Below are 22,185 nucleotides of genomic sequence, written 5' to 3' on the forward strand. Positions count from 1 at the left end.
AAGTTGTGCCACAAACTTCTCTTCTCCCCAATCCTATTCAATACCTCCTCATTAGTTACGTGATCTAGCCACCTTATCTTCAGCATTCTTCTGTAGCACCACATTTCCAAAGCTTCTATTCTCTTCTTGTCCAAACTGGTTATCGTCCATATTTCACTTCCATACATGGGTACACTCCATATAAATATTTTCAGAAACGACTTCCTGACACTTAAATCTATATTCGATGTTAACAAATTTCTCTTCTTCAGAAACGATTTCCTTGCCATTGCCAGTCTACATTTTATATCCTCTCTACTTCGACCATCATCAGTTATTTTACTCCCTAAATAGCAAAACTCCTTTACTACTTTAAGTGTCTCATTTCCTAATCTAATCCCCTCAGCATCACCCGATTTAATTTGACTACATTCCATTATCCTCGTTTTGCTTTTGTTGATGTTCATCTTATATCCTCCTTTCAAGACACTGTCCATTCCGTTCAACTGCTCATCCAAGTCCTTTGCTGTCTCTGACAGAATTACAATGTCATCGGCGAACCTCAAAGTTTTTACTTCTTCTCCATGAATTTTAATACCTACTCCGAATTTTTCTTTTGTTTCCTTTACTGCTTGCTCAATATACAGATTGAATAACATAGGGGAGAGGCTACAACCATGTCTCATTCCTTTCTCAACCACTGCTTCCCTTTCATGCCCCTCGACTCTTATAACTGCCATATGGTTTCTGTACAAATTGTAAATAGCCTTTCGCTCCCTGTATTTTACCCCTGCCACCTTCAGAATTTGAAAGAGAGTATTCCAGTTAACGTTGTCAAAAGCTTTCTCTAAGTCTACAAATGCTAGAAACGTAGGTTTGCCTTTTCTTAATCTTTCTTCTAAGTCGTAAGGTTAGTATTGCCTCACGTGTTCCAACATTTCTACGGAATCCAAACTGATCTTCTCCGAGGTCCGCTTCTACCAGTTTTTCCATTCGTCTGTAAAGAATTCGCGTTAGTATTTTACAGCTGTGACTTATTAAACTGATAGTTCGGTAATTTTCACATCTGTCAACACCTGCTTTCTTTGGGATTGGAATTATTATATTCTTCTTGAAGTCTGAGGGTATATCGCCTGTCTCATACATCTTGCTCACCAGATGGTAGAGTTTTGTCATGACTGGCTCTCCCAAGGCCATCAGTAGTTCTAATCGAATGTTGTCTACTCCCGGGGCCTTGTTTCGACTCAGGTCTATCAGTGCTCTGTCAAACTCTTCACGCAGTATCTTATCTCCCATTTCATCTTCATCTACATCCTCTTCCATTTCCATAATATTGTCCTCAAGTACATCGCCCTTGTATAAACCCTCTATATACTCCTTCCACCTTTCTGCCTTCCCTTCTTTGCTTAGAACTGGGTTGCCATCTGAGCTCTTGATATTCATACAAGTGGTTCTCTTCTCTCCAAAGGTCTCTTTAATTTTCCTGTAGGCAGTATCTATCTCACCCCTAGTGAGACAAGCCTCTACATCCTTACATTTGTCCTCTAGCCATCCCTGCTTAGCCATTTTGCACTTCCTGTCGATCTCATTTTTGAGACGTTTGTATTCCTTTTTGCCTGCTTCATTTACTGCATTTTTATATTTTCTCCTTTCATCAGTTACATTCAGTATTTCTTCTCTTACCCAAGGATTTCTATTAGCCCTCGTCTTTTTACCTACTTGATCCTCTGCTGCCTTCACTACTTCATCCCTCAGAGCTACCCATTCTTCTTCTACTGTATTTCTTTCCCCCATTCCTGTCAATTGTTCCCTTATGCTCTCCTTGAAACTCCATACAACCTCTGGTTCTTTCAGTTTATCCAGGTCCCATCTCCTTAAATTCCCACCTTTTTGCAGTTTCTTCAGTTTCAATCTGCAGTTCTTAACCAATAGATTGTGGTCAGAATCCACATCTGCCCCTGGAAATGTCTTACAATTTAAAACCTGGTTCCTAAATCTCTGTCTTACCATTATATAATCTATCTGATACCTTTTAGTATCTCCAGAATTCTTCCAGGTATACAACCTTCTTTCATGATTCTTGAACCAAGTGTTAGCTATGATTAAGTTATGCTCTGTGCAAAATTCTACAAGGCGGCTTCCTCTTTCATTTCTTCCCCCCAATCCATATTCACCTACTATGTTTCCTTCTCTCCCTTTTCCTACTGACTAATTCCAGTCACCCATGACTATTAAATTTTCGTCTCCCTTCACTACCAGAATAATTTATTTTATCTCGTCATACATTTCATCAATTTTTTCATCATCTGCAGAGCTAATTGGCATATAAACTTGTACTACTGTAGTAGGCATTGGCTTTGTGTCTATCTTGGCCACAATAATGCGTTCACTATGCTGTTTGTAGTAGCTAACCCGCACTCCTATTTTTTTATTCATTATTAATCCTACTCCTGCATTACCCCTATTTGATTTTGTATTTATAACCCTGTAATCACCTGACCAAAAGTCTTGTTCCTCCTGCCACCGAACTTCACTAATTCCCACTATATCTAACTTTAACCTATCCATTTCCCTTTTTAAATTTTCTAACCTACCTGCCCGATTAAGGGATCTGACATTCCACGCTCCGATCCGTAGAATGCCAGTTTTCTTTCTGCTGATAACAACGTCCTCTTGAGTAGTCCCCGCCCGGAGATCCGAATGGGGGACTATTTTACCTCCGGAATATTTTACCCAAGAGGACGCCATCATCATTTAATCATACAGTAAAGCTGCATGTCCTCGGGAAAAATTACGGCTGTAGTTTCCCCTTGCTTTCAGCCGTTCGCAGTACCAGCACAGCAAGGCCGTTTTGGTTATTGTCACAAGGCCAGATCAGTCAATCATCCAGACTGTTGCCCCTGCAACTACTGAAAAGGCTGCTGCCCCTCTTCAGGAACCACATGTTTGTCTGGCCTCTCAACAGATACCCCTCCGTTGTGGTTGCACCTACGGTACGGCCATCTGAATCGCTGAGGCACGCAAGCCTCCCCACCAACGGCAAGGTCCATGGTTCATGTCTTTATTCAAATTGTCATTATTGCAAAAGTTTATCTTGTATTTTGTAACCATTACTGTGACGAGCTGGATGGTTCTGATTGTGTAATGTAAATGCGACGTGGAGCGCCAGGCTTTTGCAGAACGCACCTGCCCATGATGTCAGAGACTTCAACGTTGTACGGAAGGTTCTCCTTGTCCGGGTCCTCTGGAACCTCTTCATCTGTCTTCTCGCTTTCCACGCTCTTTTCGCGACGCTGCCTGTTCCGTTTCTTTTTGTCGCTTTTCTGGAAAAGACAAAAAGACGCATATGTCAACTTTGCAAAACAGCAGCGGACACAAAACAAGACATACTGAAACAATGAAAGAACTGTGGACCGAAAGAAAATGGAAGGATACGTGAATACGAAGGTTCTACTGGCCTCACAATCAGTGAACTGATAATTACTGCACTCAAGTATTAACGTCCGAATAGATCAGTACAATACCCGCTACTTAACTCTGTTCCATTAAGTTATCAAATTCGTCAGTTACTAGGTTTGTGTACTTCACAATCTATATTACTTAACAACTAAAACGCTGACCCACGACAAGTTCCAGGATGCGTGGCAACAAAACTCTGATTTTCAATATTTTCTATAATCACAAATCGAATTTAAAAATTTAAAATGCTGTTACAGTCTGCTCATTAAGAGGTATAATATTAAAGTTTCAATACAGTAAGTCAAGTGCTAAAATTAGAAACTGCGTACGTATCTTGAGGTAACGTAACTTGTGGCGCGCAAAATACCCAGACTATATTCATCCAGCATTACAGAATGAGAACAATTAGCGACTTTCAACAAATTTTCTACACACACTGACGGAAAGAAAATCGCAGCACCAAGGAGAGTTGCGATACGTGAGCGAAGGTTAGTAGGCGTGTTTCTACATCTGAAAGACGATGTCTGTTCAAATTTAGCGCCAGTCGCATAAGAGTGGCGCTAGCAGCAGCATTGTGAGGATGCATATCAGGTTTGCTTTAAGTAGATCCTGTAATGGTCGTCAGCGTTAGTTATCTTTGAGATTGGACCTGGCGAGTTGATGTTAGCCAAGAATTCCTTTAAGGCTACAAAGACACCATTATCAATACCTCACTGTGAAACTTCCTGGCAGATTAAAACTGTGTGCCCGAACGAGACTCGAACTCGGGACCTTTGCCTTTCGCGGGCAAGTGCTCTACCAACTGAGCTACCGAAGCTCCTTTCAGGAGTGCTAGTTCTGCAAGTTTCGCAGGAGAGCTTCTGTAAAGTTTGGAAGGTAGAAGACGAGGTACTGGCAGAAGTAAAGCTGTGAGTACCGGGCGTGAGTCGTGCTTCGGTAGCTCAGTTGGTAGAGCACTTGCCCGCGAAAGGCAAAGGTCCCGAGTTCGAGTCTCGGTCGAGCACACAGTTTTAATCTGCCAGGAAGTTTCATATCAGCGCACACTCCGCTGCAGAGTGAACATCTCATTCTGGAAACATCCCCCAGGCTGTGGCTAAGCCATGTCTCCGCATATCCTTTCTTTCAGGAGTGCTAGTTCTGCAAGTTTCGCAGGAGAGCTTCTGTAAAGTTTGGAAGGTAGGAGACGAGGTACTGGCAGAAGTAAAGCTGTGAGTACCGGGCGTGAGTCGTGCTTCGGTAGCTCAGTTGGTAGAGCACTTGCCCGCGAAAGGCAAAGGTCCCGAGTTCGAGTCTCGGTCGGGGACACAGTTTTAATCTGCCAGGAAGTTTCATATCAGCGCACACTCCGCTGCAGAGTGAAAATCTCTTTCTGGAATACCTCACTGTGTTTGAAAGAGGTCGTGTACAGGTCTACGAGAAGCGATAATGCAGAAAGACTTGGCAAGGACGTAGTTGCTATACGTGACTACCGGCAGCGATGGTCACGAGAATGTACGGTAGCTAGAAGACCAGGCTCTGGACGTTCGTACGGCACTACCGAGAGGAAAGACCACTGGGTTCGGCGTATGCCTCTGGCGCAGCGCACTGCACCTGCAGCAGCAATTTCAGCAACAGCTAACCACACAGTGTCTCAACGAACTGTTACAAATCGGTTACTTCAAGGACAGCTCCGATCCAGACGCCCTGTAGCGTGCATTCCACCGACCCCAAACCACCGTCATATCCAGCTTCAGTGGTGCCAAGCGAGGGCTCACTGGACGGCAGAGTGGAGGTCTGTGGTGTTTTCTGATGGAAGCTGGTTCAACCTCGGTGCCAGTGATGGCCGTGTGTCGGTTAGAAGCAGACGAGTTGAGGGCCTCCGCCCATCCAGTTTGCGTGCTAGACTCATTGGACCTACACTTGGATAGTGCTCTGGAATGCGATTTCGTATGACAACACGAGCAGTCTCTTGGTTATCCCACGCATCCTGAGTGCAAGTCTGTTCGTCAGTCTGGTGATTCGACCTGTTGTACTGCCATTCATGAACAGCAGCCCAGGGGTATTTTCCAAAGGGATATCTGTTTAAAATGAAATGAACACCCTTAGCTGCTTACAGGCGTTGACATATGCCAACGGGGACAGATGAAGATGTGTGCCCCGACCGGGACTCGAACCCGGGATCTCCTGCTTACATGGCAGACGCTCTATCCATCTGAGCCACCGAGGACACAGAGGATAGCGCCACTGCAGGGATTTATCTCTGGCACGCCTCCCGCGAAACCCAAATTCTCAACGTATTGTCCGGCACTACATTCGTAGTGCCCCCGCCCATTATACTCATTACTCGCGGCGCGTTGCCGATTCCCGTAAGAGTTCGGGCACTGTTTGTGCATTCGTACAGAAGAACAATATGGTCAAGTGACCGGTGAGCCTTAACTATATATATATACTAAGTGCGGGACAATACGTTGAGAATGTGTGTTTCGCGGGAGACGTGCCAGAGATAAATCCCTGCAGTCGCGCTATCCTCTGTGTCCTCGGTGGCTCAGATGGATAGAGCGATGGATAGCTCGTCATTCTAACGAGCTGCATGGTCACCGATGGATATCTGTTTCCCACGTACCGCTTCTGTAATCCCTCTAAGTGTCAACATACTGCCTTGGCCTGCTCGGTTACCAGCTCAGTCTCCAATCGAGCACATGTGGGACATCAATGGACCACATCTCCAGCATCACCCACAGGCAGCATTAACCGTTCCTGTATTGACCGACCAAGCGCAACAGGCGTGGAACTCCATCCCACAAGCTGACATACATCACCTGTACGGCACACTATATGCACGTTTTCAACAATCTGGCCGTTACCCCGGTTATTAATGTACCAGAATTTCACATTTGCAATGCCTTATCTCGCGCTGACATTAATCTGTGATCTTGCAGTGTTTAATCACTTAAATATGTTACATGGACAAATATGTTCCCTAACTTTCTCTACTCTACACTGGTGTTGCGGTTTCTGTTCCGTCAGAGTAATTTCGAACTTTTAGAAACTTTTTCTCAACGACATTCCGCAAAAATAAAGAAAGGAAAACAGTTTATGGCTTACTTCATTTTCTCTGTTCATGCAGTAAAATTTCAGCATTAAGCATGACATTTTAATTTACTACTCATTTACCACAATGCAACTGGCAGCACATTTTGCAGACAGTATCTTCATATAGGGGACAGCTGGGCCAAGACGGGTAAAGTTGGCCACTGAGGTCCTTGGCACTACAAAGTGCTGGCACATCACGGGAAATGTTTCAACTTATTGTCCATGGAGTGCCTAGTCACCCTACAAAGTCTAACCTATTAGCTGTGCCGCTCCTCAGAGTATAATATTTTTTGTGTATTTCAGTTATCCTCGTGTAAGTGGTCAGTTTGTGTATTCGCTGTAGAGACGGAATATGACTAAGTCGTCTTAATGCAGTTGTGTTCAAAGTATCACATCTTGTCTTGTCTCCATACTCTGTGTTTTTGAAATGTCGGCTCTGCTATTAGAGGATATACAACATTTGTCTATCGGCGTCAATGAGAACAAAGTGGCCATCCCGGCGGTGGAACTTTGCCCGTCGGGTACAGATTGCGCAGCGGAGAGGGGAGGAGGATAGTCGTAACAACAACAGCTCCGAAAGAAGGCGTCCATGGTGATACTTAGACGAAGTCCTTATGAGAGTGACGTAGAAGCGCAAATAAAGCAAGAGAAGGAAAAGGGAATAAAACGAAGAAAAACAGAAAGCGGTCGAAGAGAAGAATGGCAATAAAAAGAAGAGAGCGTAGTGCAATAGAACCAACCCTGTAAGAGCTGTTCCTGAAGAAAATGATGGAAACAGGGAATGCATGCACTGTGAAGAAAAACTGTCGAATTCCAGGCCAGAATAGCAGTGGATTTAGTCCCAATGGTTCTCCCTCTGGGCCCACGAACTCTGTACAGGAGTTGAAGAACACAGTTTGACTTTTATTTGTGAAAAGTTTCCATACTTTAATTCGCATCATGTTTTAGAGCAAAATACGTTTACTTCTTTGTTAAACCAGTTTTTTATCCGTTATTTGTGAGTTTAAAACTAGGTGGCAACTTCCTCCGCTCATGTCGGGCAAAGTGGCTATTTTGCCACTTTGTGAAAATTGAACTGCTTGAAGTATTTAATTTAATACTAAGGTAATTGAACTATTCGATATTTTAGGCCAGTAGTTAAAGATTATAATCACTAATTTCTATGCATTTCCCTCTACAGCAGCTTAAGAAATAGGAATACCTTAGCCTGGCCACTTCACCCAATTCTCCACTAGCTGTGCATGTACCTGCAAAATTATATCGCTATAAGACACTAGTTCCGATGATATGATGTCATAAACATTTAGATTCGCGAAACGGATGTTTTATACGTAAGGGTTCGATTCTTTACTGGTGCACTCTGTTCTGTCTTCTCCAGTTTTCTCCTAGTATATGATTTTCATAAACCCTTTCAAAGAATTGTTGACGTGAAATTGTATGGTTGATACACTTCCGATGGAACTGAGCCACAGTACTTAGTGACTAAAAAAAGTTGTACGTAGCGATCTGATGTCAACCAGACATATTTGTCCCTTTTATAGAGAATTGTCTCAATGTATGAAAATTTCAAATGATTTACGACGCGCCCATTCAGTTGCCATAGCACCCGAAGTCGAAGAAAGTAAGTTCCCAGTTTGACAGTTGAACTATATCCATCGGTACTTCTCAGCTCACAGTATTGTGCTAACTTTTACATGTAGCACGACCGTCTCAGACAAATTAATGCGGAGAATGGACAAGAGCCAGAGACGGGTTGAATTCGTGGGTAAGATTAACGACTGGTTGGTTGGCGCATCATTAAGCGTGATGCAGTATCTAGTACTATCTCAACGTAAATCCGTGTAATTGGTGGTTATTTCAACCTTATTATAATGACTTTATCATCATTGTCGACAAAAATGTTAAATCGCTGGGGAGAATGTCACGCAGCGCTTGTTTTTTTCCCCTCTAACGTACTAAGGAACGCTCCCTTGTCTGGACGTACTGGCGAGCAGTACGTAATTTTGGCCGCTCAAGTGACTGCCCGCATTATTCTGTATTATTGGCCTGAGGTTTGTAGCCGCTGCATGACAAAACGCAAATGAATAATTTCTCACGTGTCGTATGAAACCCATTGTCGTTAATTCGCTTCCTGTTTATGCATTTTATTTCATGCATTTTATTGTGGCATCTAATGTCACTGATGACCTAGGCTGATGCGAGAGAGGTGTTGTACAGTTATCCTCGCATGCTAGCGAAATTAAATAAAACGCTTACCCGCAGCACACTTTATTTAGTTAAAAGATAAAATATGAACAACAATCAAATATGTTTGAGAAGGTCACGTACAGAATCGGGTTTCTTAGGGGCGGTGGGGGGTCTTGGCACTTGGTTCCTATTTGAGCTGGGAAAACATGGGGTGAAAAGCTTTTGGTTTAGCTCGGACCACGGCCATGTATATAACCATTAGAACATCTGTCTTACTGTAGCTATGTTACAGTGTATTAAACAAGGGTTGAAGGACGCATCGTAGCCGGCGACCAGGCAAATTACGCGAATCGATTAATTCCTTTCGAAAAAGAGGTTAATTGGGCTGGAATTAACGTTCATCTAATGTACCCATTTCTATATGCGTAGTTCGGATTTTATGTGCAAATGTTGGTTTTTGAAGTGCGCCACTTCTATAAACTTATACGAATCAGTTCAAACTTTGCGCTAAGGCACATAAACGGATAAAGTTAAAACGAAATTTTTTATCTAATGATTTTACCCTTTGCCGATACACGATAGTTAAAAGTCGAGCTAAATGTAACACATAAAATTGGTTCAAATGGCTCTGAGCACTATGGGACTTAACTTCTGAGGTCATCAGTCTCCTAGAACTTAGAACTACTTAAACCTAATTAACCTAAGGACACCACACACATCCATGCCCGAGGCAGGATTCGAACCTGCTTCGCAGCGGTCGCGCGGTACCAGACTGTAGCGCCTAGAACCGCTCGGCCACCCCGGCCGGCAACACATAAAATTCATTCTTACTTGAACTGAATGCACGGAAATGGTTTAAACTGGTTCAGATTAGTGAAAAAAAGCATTCTTGCCGTAAAATTGAAAACTCGCTCTTGGAAATTTGTTGCTTCACTCGGAGTTTACGTGCAAATAACATGTTTTCTGTGAGTTTTTTTTTATGAACCCCACTTCTGTGTTACAATCTTACGTGAATCGGTTCAAATTTTGTAAGAAGTCAGACAAACGCTAGTCCTGTTGTTTTGTGAAAGCTTTATCCGTTGCCACGATACAAGCAACATGGGTCGAAAGACAACACAAAAACGTATACCGGATCAGTCGTCACCGGAGTCAACAAGCCAAGCTATGGCGATCTAAAATCGAAATTTATGGTAGAGTAAAAGACAGGAAGCAGAATCAAAAATGTTCCTTATTTTTTTTTAATTTTTATTGGTTTGATGCGGCGCGCTACGAATTCCTGTCCTGTGCCAACCTCTTCATCTCAGAGTAGCACTTGCAAGCTACGTCCTCAGTTATTTGCTGGATGTATTCCAATCTCTGTCTTCCTCTACAGTTTTTGTCCTATCTTAGCACAAAAAAGACGAATATGTCCTCGGCAGACTTTGGGATGTAAAAGAAGGCAACCAGATTTTCGACTTACCTGGCAACTTCAAAGACGTTTAAATTAAAACATCTTGGCGTATTCGCGCTTTCTTACGTGTTAAATCCACTTCCCCAGCACAGTGAGCTCTCTCAGCTGCAAGGTGTAGGCACACCTGAATCTTGCAATTTGTAGGCTGAAGTCCTTGATCCTGCGCCCGAAATCCAGAAGATTCTCCAGCCATAGTAAACAATATATAATATGATATGGCTGAAGAGAATACGTGTATTTGCTAAAAAAATCTTAGGCGCTAAAATTTGTGGGGGTGAATTTGTTCCTGATGGGGTTGACTTTATATATCATGTTATTTTACTTTACACGATGCATTACATTACATGACATGGGTACTAATACTAATAAGTAAAAAGCGCGAATATGCTGTTATGTTTTGGAGCTCGTGGATAAGTCGAAAAGCTCTTCTTTTGTATCGCTAACTCTGCCCAGGATATTTTCGCCTTTCTGCGCTATGATAAGAGCATTTTGCATTCTGATAAAATAATATGTAAACAGGATGGCACAATGAGCGTGGTTTCTGAGCCGTTTTTCCACGCTCTCCTGCGTGATTACAGACTGTTCCGTAATTTCACTTAAAACACAGGTTCTGCACACAGGTAGCATACGTAACTTTTTGTCGCGTCATATATTAAAATGCCATAGTGGTGAAGAGCATCAAGCCGCAAATATAAAATGTTGCAAACATTCAGGACGAAAGAGATAAACGTCTTTAATTTGATTACTTATCTTCAGTTTTTGTGGGACGTGTTGGGGCTCGTCTGTGATGCAGCCGTGACCAGTAATCGCAAGATCCGTAGAAAAATAAGGTTGGTCAGTAACCGTTCTGTGCTGCTGTTGTCTGACGCTGTGACGTCACTAAGGAACAGTGTCTGACTCGGAAAGAGCGTAAAACGTGATGTATTTGTTTTATGGTGGGTTGGCTGGCTGATTCGACCAAACAGCGAGGTCATCGGTCCCATCGGATTAGGGGAGGGAATCGGCCATGCCATTTCAAAGGAACCATCCCGGCATTTGCCTGAAGAGATTTAGGGAAATCGCAGAAAACCTGAATCAGGACGACCACACGCGGTTTTGAAACTACGTCATCACTTTTGCGAGTCTACTAACCACTGCACCACCTCGCTCGGTTTTTTTGGTATGTTTTAGTTTACTGAAATAATGAAATGCAAGCTGCTATTTGCTGTTGCTATAATGTTACTCCTACATTATGTAACTTTCCAGCTTTTAAACAGATGATTCAAGCATCTGTCGAATCGAAACGTGCAAAAAAAAAAAAAAAAAAAAAAAAAAACAACGCTAAGAGAAGTCTGTTTTTGTAGTTTCTATCAAAGTAAATATTCGAAATGAGCATGCAGCTTCGTAAGTGGCTCCGAGAACCGTTTTGACGAGTAAACAAGCTCAGTATAATGCTCATTTTCATTTTGTATTCGTCACAAGTTTTCACTCAAGAAGCTGTTATTTATACAAAGCAGTTGAATTACCTAATATAACTAAAACATTCCTCAAAATTATCTGGGTGGAAACTGAAACTGCGGCTTATCCAGGAACGTAAGCTTGACACGGCAGGTAGAGGACAGATAAGTTTCTGCCTGGGCAAACTGTAACTTTCTTGCGCAACGGCGCACAAAGTAATCAACTTTGAAATGTCCTCTTTGACCTACTGAACCCATTTTGACTCCAGTAATAAACTTACGGTTTTCTTCGGTGAAAATATTATGCTTATATTCGATGAATTTCACGAGATACAGCTCCATTTTTATTACTTTTTCCACTCTGCAGACGTCGTTTCGTTGATGACAACTGACTTCAAAAATCTTTATTACGCGCTCGCAATTCGATGTACGTGTTTTTCAGATGAGCACATATTTCTTCTCTGTAATGCTGTTACCGAATTCTGTAGACTTGCTTTACCTGAATAATTACAGATATCTTCATCTGTAAACGTTCATTTATCAGCACTCTCCTTTTCTGAACTTTCTATGCTTCTCCTGTGGTTCCAACGTTTGTTGAAACATTTCTTCCTTCCTTCTGTTGCGTATGTTGTGCTATCACTGGCGCTAGTATTAGAAGACAGGTAACATGATGAAAATGTGTCACTGTTTCAGTCTGGACCCGCGCTACCGCTACAGTCGCAGGTTCGAATGCTGCCTCGGGCATGGGTGTGTGTGATGTCCTTAGGTTAGTTAGGTTTAAGTAGTTCTAAGTTCTAGGGGACTGATGACCTCAGATGTTAAGTCCCATAGTGCTCAGAGCCATTTGAACCATTTTGTGTCACTGTTAAGTACTCGTTTTCGAATTCAAGGTTCTAACATAATCAGTTTCTTTGAAATTACAAGAGCATATTCTAGCTTTTGCGACATTCAGAGCATCTTTTCTACAGCATTTCGACAGCCAGATCTCTTGCAGATGTACATCGCGAGTGAAAGCATGAAGCATTACTTCAGTCCTTTTAGTGTTGCAACTGTGAGAAATACAGCCAACAACACCACAACGTGGCATTGCGTGCACACACTCAAAATATTTTCACTTGCAAATCACTCACTACATAAAAGTAACTAACGGAAAACGACAGCGAAATCACTTAACGTCCAACTCGGGTTGTCATATCTAGCTGGGACCTTGTCGGGACATTCTGGGTATGTTGGGATGAAGTAAAATATTTATTTGGTATAACAACTTTTTATTTAAAAATGATTTTATGGAACTTGTTGCGACAGAAGTAGTTGGTACACTACATTTTTCGGAAGATGGGACCTTTCTCAGCGAGTCTTTTTTCCCTTTTATGTATTTATAAAACTCAATGCAAGACAATTTGTAGTTAAACTGGAGCTTTAAAATTGAGTTCACGGCCTCTGGTAGCACGCGACTTCTTTCATCAGTCCACTCGGCCGACATCAGCGAAAATATTCTTCCCGCAGTGGCGTTGCGTGTTGGAATAGAAAACAAATACTCGCATAATTTTAGCAGTTGGCATTTGCGTTCAGCATTTTCGTTTCCCTTAAGAAAGTAAACGACCTTTCTTCCACGGAGTCTTTAGGCTTCCATTCTTCAGAGTTACTCTTAGTTTCTAAGACACTCTTCAGACACAGATATTCCTGAAAAAGTTGTCGCCTGAAATCTTTTCATCATTTTTGGTCAGGTCAATCACCACCTAGTCTGGGTTTCAGTTTGCGTCATTCAATCAAATACTTGATATTTATTAAAAGAAATAGCCCACTTCTCTAAATAATCAAATGCTATGGTATAGAAACTTCTTGCAGTTGCTTTATGCATTCGGACAAGGAGTGTAGTGCGAGAATATTTTTAACAATAGCTGTAGCTTTGATCCTGGCTGTAGACTGCTTTGCGGCGACTTTGGAGTCAGGATACATCGCGGCACTCAGTTTTACGGCACAGTTAAGAGAACTGGGGGACTGATGATGCTTGACAACTTTATAAACTGGTGCTAGTTCTGCGGCAGCAATGAGCAATCCTTCTTGGGTATCTTCTTTCGTCATGAATAATGAAGTAGGCTTTGACGTTGATGGTACCGCGAATCTGTATGATTCTTCGTAGAAATGTGATGCCTGACATCTGTCTTACTTCCGTGAGTTACTGAGATGAAACAGCTACAAATCTCACACAACGCTTCCTGGTCTGTTCGTTCTCCCTTAACAAAAGACCATTCCTTTGATAAACATACGAAAAGTGACACTTTGTCTTTCCATCTTTAGGCATTTTCGCAAGTTACGATAAGTTTAATAGACGGTAAACGGTCGACAATAACACTTCAGTCATGGAAGTACATGCCACTATACACTTCACGCCCTATATACCCGCAGTAAACACTTCAACATTACTACGAGGAGTGTTTTTTAAGTAAGGTCCGTTTGAAGATAAGCATACAACGAAAGGTCATTTCAAAAAAGTAAATTTATTTTCAGAAAGTACGTACTTCACTCTATTTTTCGACATTGTTGCCAAGTTTGTTCCAACACGTATCATACCTCTCAACCAATTTTAAAATACTCTCTTCATAAAACCTTGCCGCCTGCTCCGATAACCAAGAGTTCACTGCCGTTTTCACGTCGTCGTCATCATTGTAACGGTTGCCACTGAGGTGTTGTTTGAGGTGGAGGAACATATGGTAATCGCTCGGCGCAAGATCATCGCGGGTCTGACCTGCAGTGTGAGGTCTTGCTTTGTCACGGAGATGGACAATTCCTTTTGTCAGCAAGCTGCGTCTTTTGTTTTGAATCGCTCTGCGTAGCTTTCTCAGGGTTTGTCAGTATGCTTCTGCATTGATAGTGGTTCCTCGTTGCATGAAATCGACCAACAAAACACCATGCCTATCCCAAAACACCGACGCCATGATTTTGCGCTGGGGCAGATTCTGTTTGGTTTCACCTTAACAGGCGAGCCTGTGTGTCTCCATTCCATCCATGCTCTGTTGCTTCGATTCGGGCGTCATATGCGAAACCCATGTTTCGTCTCCAGTTACGAACTGACTCAAGAAGCCGCCACCTTCTTCATGATAACGAGTCAAGAAATTCTTCGCATAATCAAATCTTTGGTTTTTGTGGTCCTCTGTTAGGAGTTTCGGGACCCAAAAGGAGCACAGTTTCTTAAGCTTTAGGTGTTCAGAAACAATGTCATAAAGCACTGATCTCGACGCGTCAGGAAATTCGTTTGAGAGACCTGTTATTGTGAAGCGCCTGTTCTCACGAATCCTCGCTTCAACTGAAGCCACCAAATCGTCTGTAATCAAAGAAGGGCGACCGGAGCGGTCCTCATCATGGACGTTGTCACGGCCGTCTTTGAATGCTCGTACCCACTTACGCACTTTGCTTTCACTCACAACGGCATCACCGTACACTTCGCAAATCTGTCGATGAATTTCTGCAGCAGACAGGTTCCTTGCTGACAAAAACCGTATCACAAAAACCTCACACGCGGTGGGCGAGTTGATAGTCTCACACATTTTGAAAGCACAGAACAGAGCCGTACAGGTTAGCTACAGAGCTAAAACTGAGCACAGTTGTTCCCGACGCACGCGCTCGTTGCGGTATGCGCGCGAACTACTAGTGTCTAAACGGACCTTACTTAAAAAACACGCCTCGTAACTTGTACCCATTGTTCGTATTACATTTAGAAACAATTGTCTTATCAAATCGCTATTCAAATGGGAACTGCCGGATTCTTCCGCGTGACCCAGCCGAAATACACTCCTGGAAATGGAAAAAAGAACACATTGACACCGGTGTGTCAGACCCACCATACTTGCTCCGGACACTGCGAGAGGGCTGTACAAGCAATGATCACACGCACGGCACAGCGGACACACCAGGAACCGCGGTGTTGGCCGTCGAATGGCGCTAGCTGCGCAGCATTTGTGCACCGCCGCCGTCAGTGTCAGCCAGTTTGCCGTGGCATACGGAGCTCCATCGCAGTCTTTAACACTGGTAGCATGCCGCGACAGCGTGGACGTGAACCGTATGTGCAGTTGACGGACTTTGAGCGAGGGCGTACAGTGGGCATGCGGGAGGCCGGGTGGGCGTACCGCCGAATTGCTCAACACGTGGGGCGTGAGGTCTCCACAGTACATCGATGTTGTCGCCAGTGGTCGGCGGAAGGTGCACGTGCCCGTCGACCTGGGACCGGACCGCAGCGACGCACGGATGCACGCCAAGACCGTAGGATCCTACGCAGTGCCGTAGGGGACCGCACCGCCACTTCCCAGCAAATTAGGGACACTGTTGCTCCTGGGGTATCGGCGAGGACCATTCGCAACCGTCTCCATGAAGCTGGACTATGGTCCCGCACACCGTTAGGCCGTCTTCCGCTCACGCCCCAACATCGTGCAGCCCGCCTCCAGTGGTGTCGCGACAGGCGTGAATGGAGGGACGAATGGAGACGTGTCGTCTTCAGCGATGAGAGTCGCTTCTGCCTTGGTGCCAATGATGGTCGTATGCGTGTTTGGCGCCGTGCAGGTGAGCGCCACAATCAGGACTGCATACGACCGAGGCACACAGGGCCAACACCCGGCATCATGGTGTGGGGAGCGATCTCCTACACTGGCCGTACACCACTGGTGATCGTCGAGGGGACACTGAATAACGCAAGGTACATCCAAACCGTCATCGAACCCATCGTTCTACCATTCCTAGATCGGCAAGGGAACTTGCTGTTCCAACAGGACAATGCACGTCCGCATGTATCCCGTGCCACCCAACGTGCTCTAGAAGGTGTAAGTCAACTACCCTGGCCAGCAAGATCTCCGGATCTGTCCCCCATTGAGCATGTTTGGGACTGGATGAAGCGTCGTCTCACGCGGTCTGCACGTCCAGCATGAACGCTGGTCCAACTGAGGCGCCAGGTGGAAATGGCATGGCAAGCCGTTCCACAGGACTACATCCAGCATCTCTACGATCGTCTCCATGGGAGAATAGCAGCCTGCATTGCTGCGAAAGGTGGATATACACTGTACTAGTGCCGACATTGTGCATGCTCTGTTGCCTGTGTCTATGTGCCTGTGGTTCTGTCAGTGTGATCATGTGATGTATCTGACCCCAGGAATGTGTCAATAAAGTTTCCCCTTCCTGGGACAATGAATTCACGGAGGTTCATAACGGTGACGGTCCCGATGTATCGGGACGGATGGCAACTCTACCTCCAACATAAAAATATGAGAGCGTTTGCTTCTGCGTAGAGAGCCTGTATACAGAGAGAGTGGCCATAGGTGAAGTTGAACGTGATTGGTTGATTAGCTTTGGTAGAAAAATGGCGCCAAACGTCTCTCGCGCTTCCTATGTTCGCCGTGCTTTTGAGTTGAAGTTCAAAGGACTTTTGGAAACGATTAAAAGGTATTTGCATTATTGAGAGACTTGTTATGCGTTGTGCATGCATGTTCGATTTAGTTGTATATCGTTTTTGGTACGTAATTAGCGTTTGCGATCTTAAATACGAGTTGAAATAATGAAGCGTTTTTGATGAAGTCGGTAGGCCTACATGTTTGAAGTAAACACGTTAGTAATTGTACAGTATTGTTTTCGACATCTGTAATTCGTTCTGCAGACGTTCGTAAACGATGCCAGGTTGTGCTGCATTTGGTTGTTCCAATAGAGGCGAAGGTGGATTCCGCATGTTAGCATTTCCACGCAATGAAGAAAAACGAAAGCAGTGGGCAGTCGCAGTCAACAGGGCTGACATAAATCAAACAGGAGCCTTGTGGAAACCAACCAAGTACTCTTATCTGTGCGAAGGAAGTCGTTTTTGCTGTTTACTACATACAAAACAACTTGCAATATACATAGTTAAATTTGAAAACAGGCCTGTAAATTGGCTGTGTGAAAATTATTATAACGCATTATTCTTATAATCATAGAATTAGAATGGGATTGTGTATCCAACGTGTAAGGATTTTGCTAAGGTGCAGACGTCATAATTACGTCCTTCAGTGTCATAAGCCTTTTTTTTTTTTTTTTTTAATAGTTCTGTATTGAAGACTTCCACGAGTGTCATTTGATTTCTAGGCCACTGTTAGTAATTCCAGGTAAGCTGATTGTAGTTTTATAACTATTTCATTAATGCTGTTTAATGCTGTTAGGGCAGGAAGTTTCCCAGGTTTCTGTCTTCATTTTGTCGTGGTTGCTGAAACATTATTCGTAGTAAGTAATTGTAGGTACTCTTGATGACAGTTTTTAATAGGCCTACTTACTGTGGGGTAGAAGGGATACGGTAGTTTTCTTGTTATATTTGGTCGTTATTACAGTAGCCTACATTTAACATTACCTGATTTTTGCAATCTTTTTCGTATGTTATCTACGAGAGGTATATGTAGGAAAGAAAGTCGTAAGCAGTTGTTTACTTGTGACATGCAAAAAATTTGAAGACGTGACAAGAAGTACTAACACGTCTCACACTTTTTACATGTCACAAGTAAACAACTGCTTACCATTTTCATTCATCTGACGTAATACAGGTACGTTAAATCTATAGCGTTATGCACTTCCGATACAAAACAAATACTATACACTATATTTTTTTTATTTACGTTACTTTCATTGCAATATGTCCAGTAAACGAACTTTAAAGGAGATAAATGCAAGTAACGAATAATTTTTACAGCCACTGTATCAAATTTTCCTGTGCTGTACGTAGTAGGCTACTATGAGGGGCCTTAGCCAAACGACATTTCATTTCATGAGTATATTATAGCTGTAAAGAAAAGCATTTAACGAATGATTTCGCCACATTGTCTTGTGCTTTTGATTCGGTGAGTGTGTTCTTCACTACTCCACTACTGGCCATTCAAAAGTCCCACCCGCAGTTTGGCAGAAAAATGGCCGCCGTATCGTCCGGTTGGCCACTCTCTCCCTATAAAGGCTCTCTACTTCTGCGCAGCATTTACTGCACCCTCGTGGGAAAAATGGAGCTGTCGGAACAACTGACAGATGCATCGTGTCGCGTTCCTTTGTCAACGTGGCCGCTCCAGCGGCTGGCGCGTGGCCGACGAGTGGGCCCTGGGCTGGCGCTAGTGACGTCACCTACTGTCTGTCATCAGTCGCCGGCGGTGCATCGGCACGTGGATGCACGGTGCAGCTGCCAGCTGGTCTGGCTTGCCAGAGGGCGAACAATGGCTCGCTTGCTGGCGCCAGGACGAAAGCCGGCAACCGCATTCCGCTGCTCCCATTGTCTGTGCGTGTTCTAGGGCTTCGTCTTGCGTAACTGGTTACAATGTACTCGCGCGTCGTGGAGAACACGTGTTTCGACTATTATTGGAGACGATGGCTTAGTGGTCCTCTCTTCACATTCTTCAGTGCTTTAAATTTATGCATTGTCACTATATCATCGTTATTATATTCTGTGAATTGTGATTACGTGCTTCCTTTTCGCGCTAATGAACGTGGTAAGTATCCAAAGAACTCACAAGGGCTCAATAAATCTGTGATGTGCGTACTGTAAGACCTTCGGTACACACACCACCGGATTATTTGACTTATCGCTCTAACGAAGTAGGCGAGCGTCAGCAATATGTCTCGTGGTCTTATCGTGGCGTGTTTATCTTCTGCCGTTAGGTCAGACGATAGAAATGCCACTTGCACGCTTAGAATAGCAGATCGACGGTGACCAACTTTAAACAGAACTTGATTAATTTTCACACACATTTATTAAAATAATAAAAAAATATAGACATTACGTAACTTGATTCTGGATGCTGTTTACAATTGACAATCTGAAGTTCCTTTGGTCTTGGTACATTAATCTTATTCTCACATATCTCTGATACTTGACAAAGTGTCTATACATTTCTCTTCATGGCTATGTACAGGAATATGATAATCTTATTCGGCGCAGACTGAAACTTGACTACAGACTAATGCAGACTGGTACAGACTGGTGCAGACTAATGCAGACTGACTAATCGGAGGTCTGTACACTCATTATAATACCTCGAGCGTTCAGGTATCATTGCGCGAGTGTGATCCGCAAGGAGAAAAGGTTCTACGTTAGCAGCAATCTCATTGGCTGCGTTACATATTAATCCGCGGATTGGCGAAAGCAGAATTTGGTCCGTCTCTAAGACAGCGCCATCTCGTAGTGCGGAGACGGACGAGCACTGCGCCTGCGCTGTTGTGCTTAGCGGAGCGCGCTCTAGTGGGAAAGTTGTGTGCGCGCCGATTACGCGGAACTATGTACACAACAAAATCAATTGCTGCCAAAGGTCCTCGTACTTTTTAGATTTACAGAAGGCTTTCAACATCTACATCTACATTTATACTCCGCAAGCCACCCAACGGTGTGTGGCGGAGGGGACTTAACGTGCCATTGCCATTACCTCCCTTTCCCGTTCCAGTCGCGTATGGTTCACGGGAAGAACGACTGCCGGAAAGCCTCTGTGTGCGCTTGCATCTCTCTAATTTTACATTCGTGATCTCCTCGGGAGGTATAAGTAGGGGGAAGCAATATATTCGATACCTCATCCAGAAACGCATCCTCTCGAAACCTGGACAGCAAGCTACACCGCGATGCTGAGCGCCTCTCTTGCAGAGTCTGCCACTTGAGTTTGCTAAACATCTCCGTAACGCTATCACGCTTACCAAATAACCCTGTGACGAAACGCGCCGCTCTTCTTTGGATCTTCTCTATCTCCTCCGTCAACCCGATCTGGTACGGATCCCATACTTATGAGCAATACTCAAGTATAGGTCGAACCAGTGTTTTGTAAGCCACCTCCTTTGTTGATGGACTACATTTTCTAGGGACTCTACCAATGAATCTCAACCTGGTACCCGCCTTACCAACAATTAATTTTATATGATCATTCCACTTCAAATCGTTCCGCACGCACACTCCCAGATATTTTACAGAAGTAACTGCTACCAGTGTTTGTTCTGCTATCATATAATCATACAATAAAGGATCCTTCTTTCTATGTATTCGCAATACATTACATTTGTCTCTGTTAAGGGTCAGTTGCCACTCCCTGCACCAAGTGCCTATCCGCTGCAGATCTTCCTGCATTTCGCTGCAATTTTCTAATGGTGCAACTTCTCTGTATACTACAGCATCATCCGCGAAAAGCCGCATGGGACTTCCGACACTATCTACTAGGTCATTTATATATATTGTGAAAAGCAATGGTCCCATAACACTCCCCTGTCGCACGCTAGAGGCTACTTAAATGTCTGTAGACGTCTCTCCATTGAGAACAACATGTTGTGTTCTGTTTGCTAAAAGCTCTTCAATCCAGCCACACAGCTGGTCTGATATTCCGTAGGCTCTTACTTTGTTTATCAGGCGTTCGTTACAAGCGTCTTCTAACCAAACTGCGTGCCTACGGAGTATCGCCTCAGCTGTGCGACTGGATTCGTGATTTCCTGTCAGAAAGGTCACAGTTCGTAGTAATAGACGGAAAGTCATCGAGTAAAACAGAACTAATATCCGGCGTTCCGCAAGGAAGTATTATAGGCCCTCTATTGTTCCTAATCTATATCAACGTCATATGAGACAATCTGAGTAGACATCTTAGATTGTTTGCAGAGGATGCTGTCATTTACCGTCTTGTAAAGTTATCAGATGATCAAAACGACTTGCAAAATGATTTAGATAAGATATCTGAATGGTGGGAAAGGTGGCAATTAAACCTGAATAACGAAAAGTGTGATTTTATTCACACAAGTACTAAAAGAAATCAGCTAAATTTTGATTACGCGATAAGTCACACAAATCTGGAGGCTGTAAATTCAATTAAATACTTAGGGATTACAATTACAAATAACCTAAACCGGAACGATCACATAGATAATATTGTGGTTAGAGCAAACGAAAGACTGCGATTCATTGGCAGAACACTTAGAAGGTGCAACAGGTCTACTAAAGAGACAGCTTACACCACGCTTGTCCGCCCTATTCTGGAGTATTGCTGTGCGGTGTGGGATCCGCATAAGGTGGGACTGACGGATGACATCGAAAAAGTACAAAGAAGGGCAGTTCTTTTTGTATTATCGCTAAACAGGGGAGATAGTGTCACAGACATGATACGTGAATTGGAGAGGCAATCATTAAAACAAAGGCGTATTTCGTTGCGACGGGATCTTCTCATGAAATTTCAATCACCACTTTTCTCCTCCGATTGCGAAAACATTCTGTTCGCATCCATCTACATAGGGAGAAATGATCATCACGATGAATTAAGAGAAATCAGGGCTCGCACAGAAAAGTTTTAAGTGCTCGCTTTTCCCGCGTGCCGTTCGGGAGTGGAACGGTAGAGAGGCAGCTTGAAGGTGGATCATATAAACCTCTGCCAGGCACTTTATTGTGAATAGCAGAGTAATCACGTAGATGTACTACATTTTTTGCCTCACTACGACATGGCGGCCACTATCACTAGATGGCAAAAAAAATGTACTTTTCGATCCTGCAACTACAAGAATCAATTAAAACTCTGTCTAAAGCGGAATTGATCACTAGATGTGGCGATACGCGAAGAGGGTGGAGGAGTATTGTGTTGTCTGCAGAGAACCCGTAACAGC

General features: G+C 43.6%; 1 protein-coding gene and 3 non-coding genes across 4 annotated transcripts in view; 2 read left to right on the forward strand and 2 right to left on the reverse strand.

Annotated features, from left to right (window-relative positions):
* LOC124777099 (SET domain-containing protein SmydA-8-like) overlaps positions 1–22,185 on the reverse strand; it is a 302,158-nt gene that overhangs the window by 189,084 nt on the left and 90,889 nt on the right. The window contains exon 2 of the mRNA XM_047252380.1: positions 3,166–3,302. Within this exon, the coding sequence (XP_047108336.1) occupies positions 3,166–3,302 (137 nt within the window). The remainder of the gene's footprint in view (positions 1–3,165; positions 3,303–22,185) is intronic.
* On the forward strand, positions 4,368–4,442 carry Trnas-cga. Its single transcript has one exon. It is a non-coding gene; the product is annotated as a tRNA-Ser (tRNA).
* Trnas-cga lies at positions 4,669–4,743 on the forward strand. Its single transcript has one exon. It is a non-coding gene; the product is annotated as a tRNA-Ser (tRNA).
* Trnat-ugu lies at positions 5,571–5,644 on the reverse strand. The gene has a single exon. It is a non-coding gene; the product is annotated as a tRNA-Thr (tRNA).

The sequence above is a fragment of the Schistocerca piceifrons genome, chromosome 2 (genome assembly GCF_021461385.2).
Source record: "Schistocerca piceifrons isolate TAMUIC-IGC-003096 chromosome 2, iqSchPice1.1, whole genome shotgun sequence".
In the NCBI taxonomy this organism is placed as follows: Eukaryota; Metazoa; Arthropoda; class Insecta; order Orthoptera; family Acrididae; genus Schistocerca; species Schistocerca piceifrons.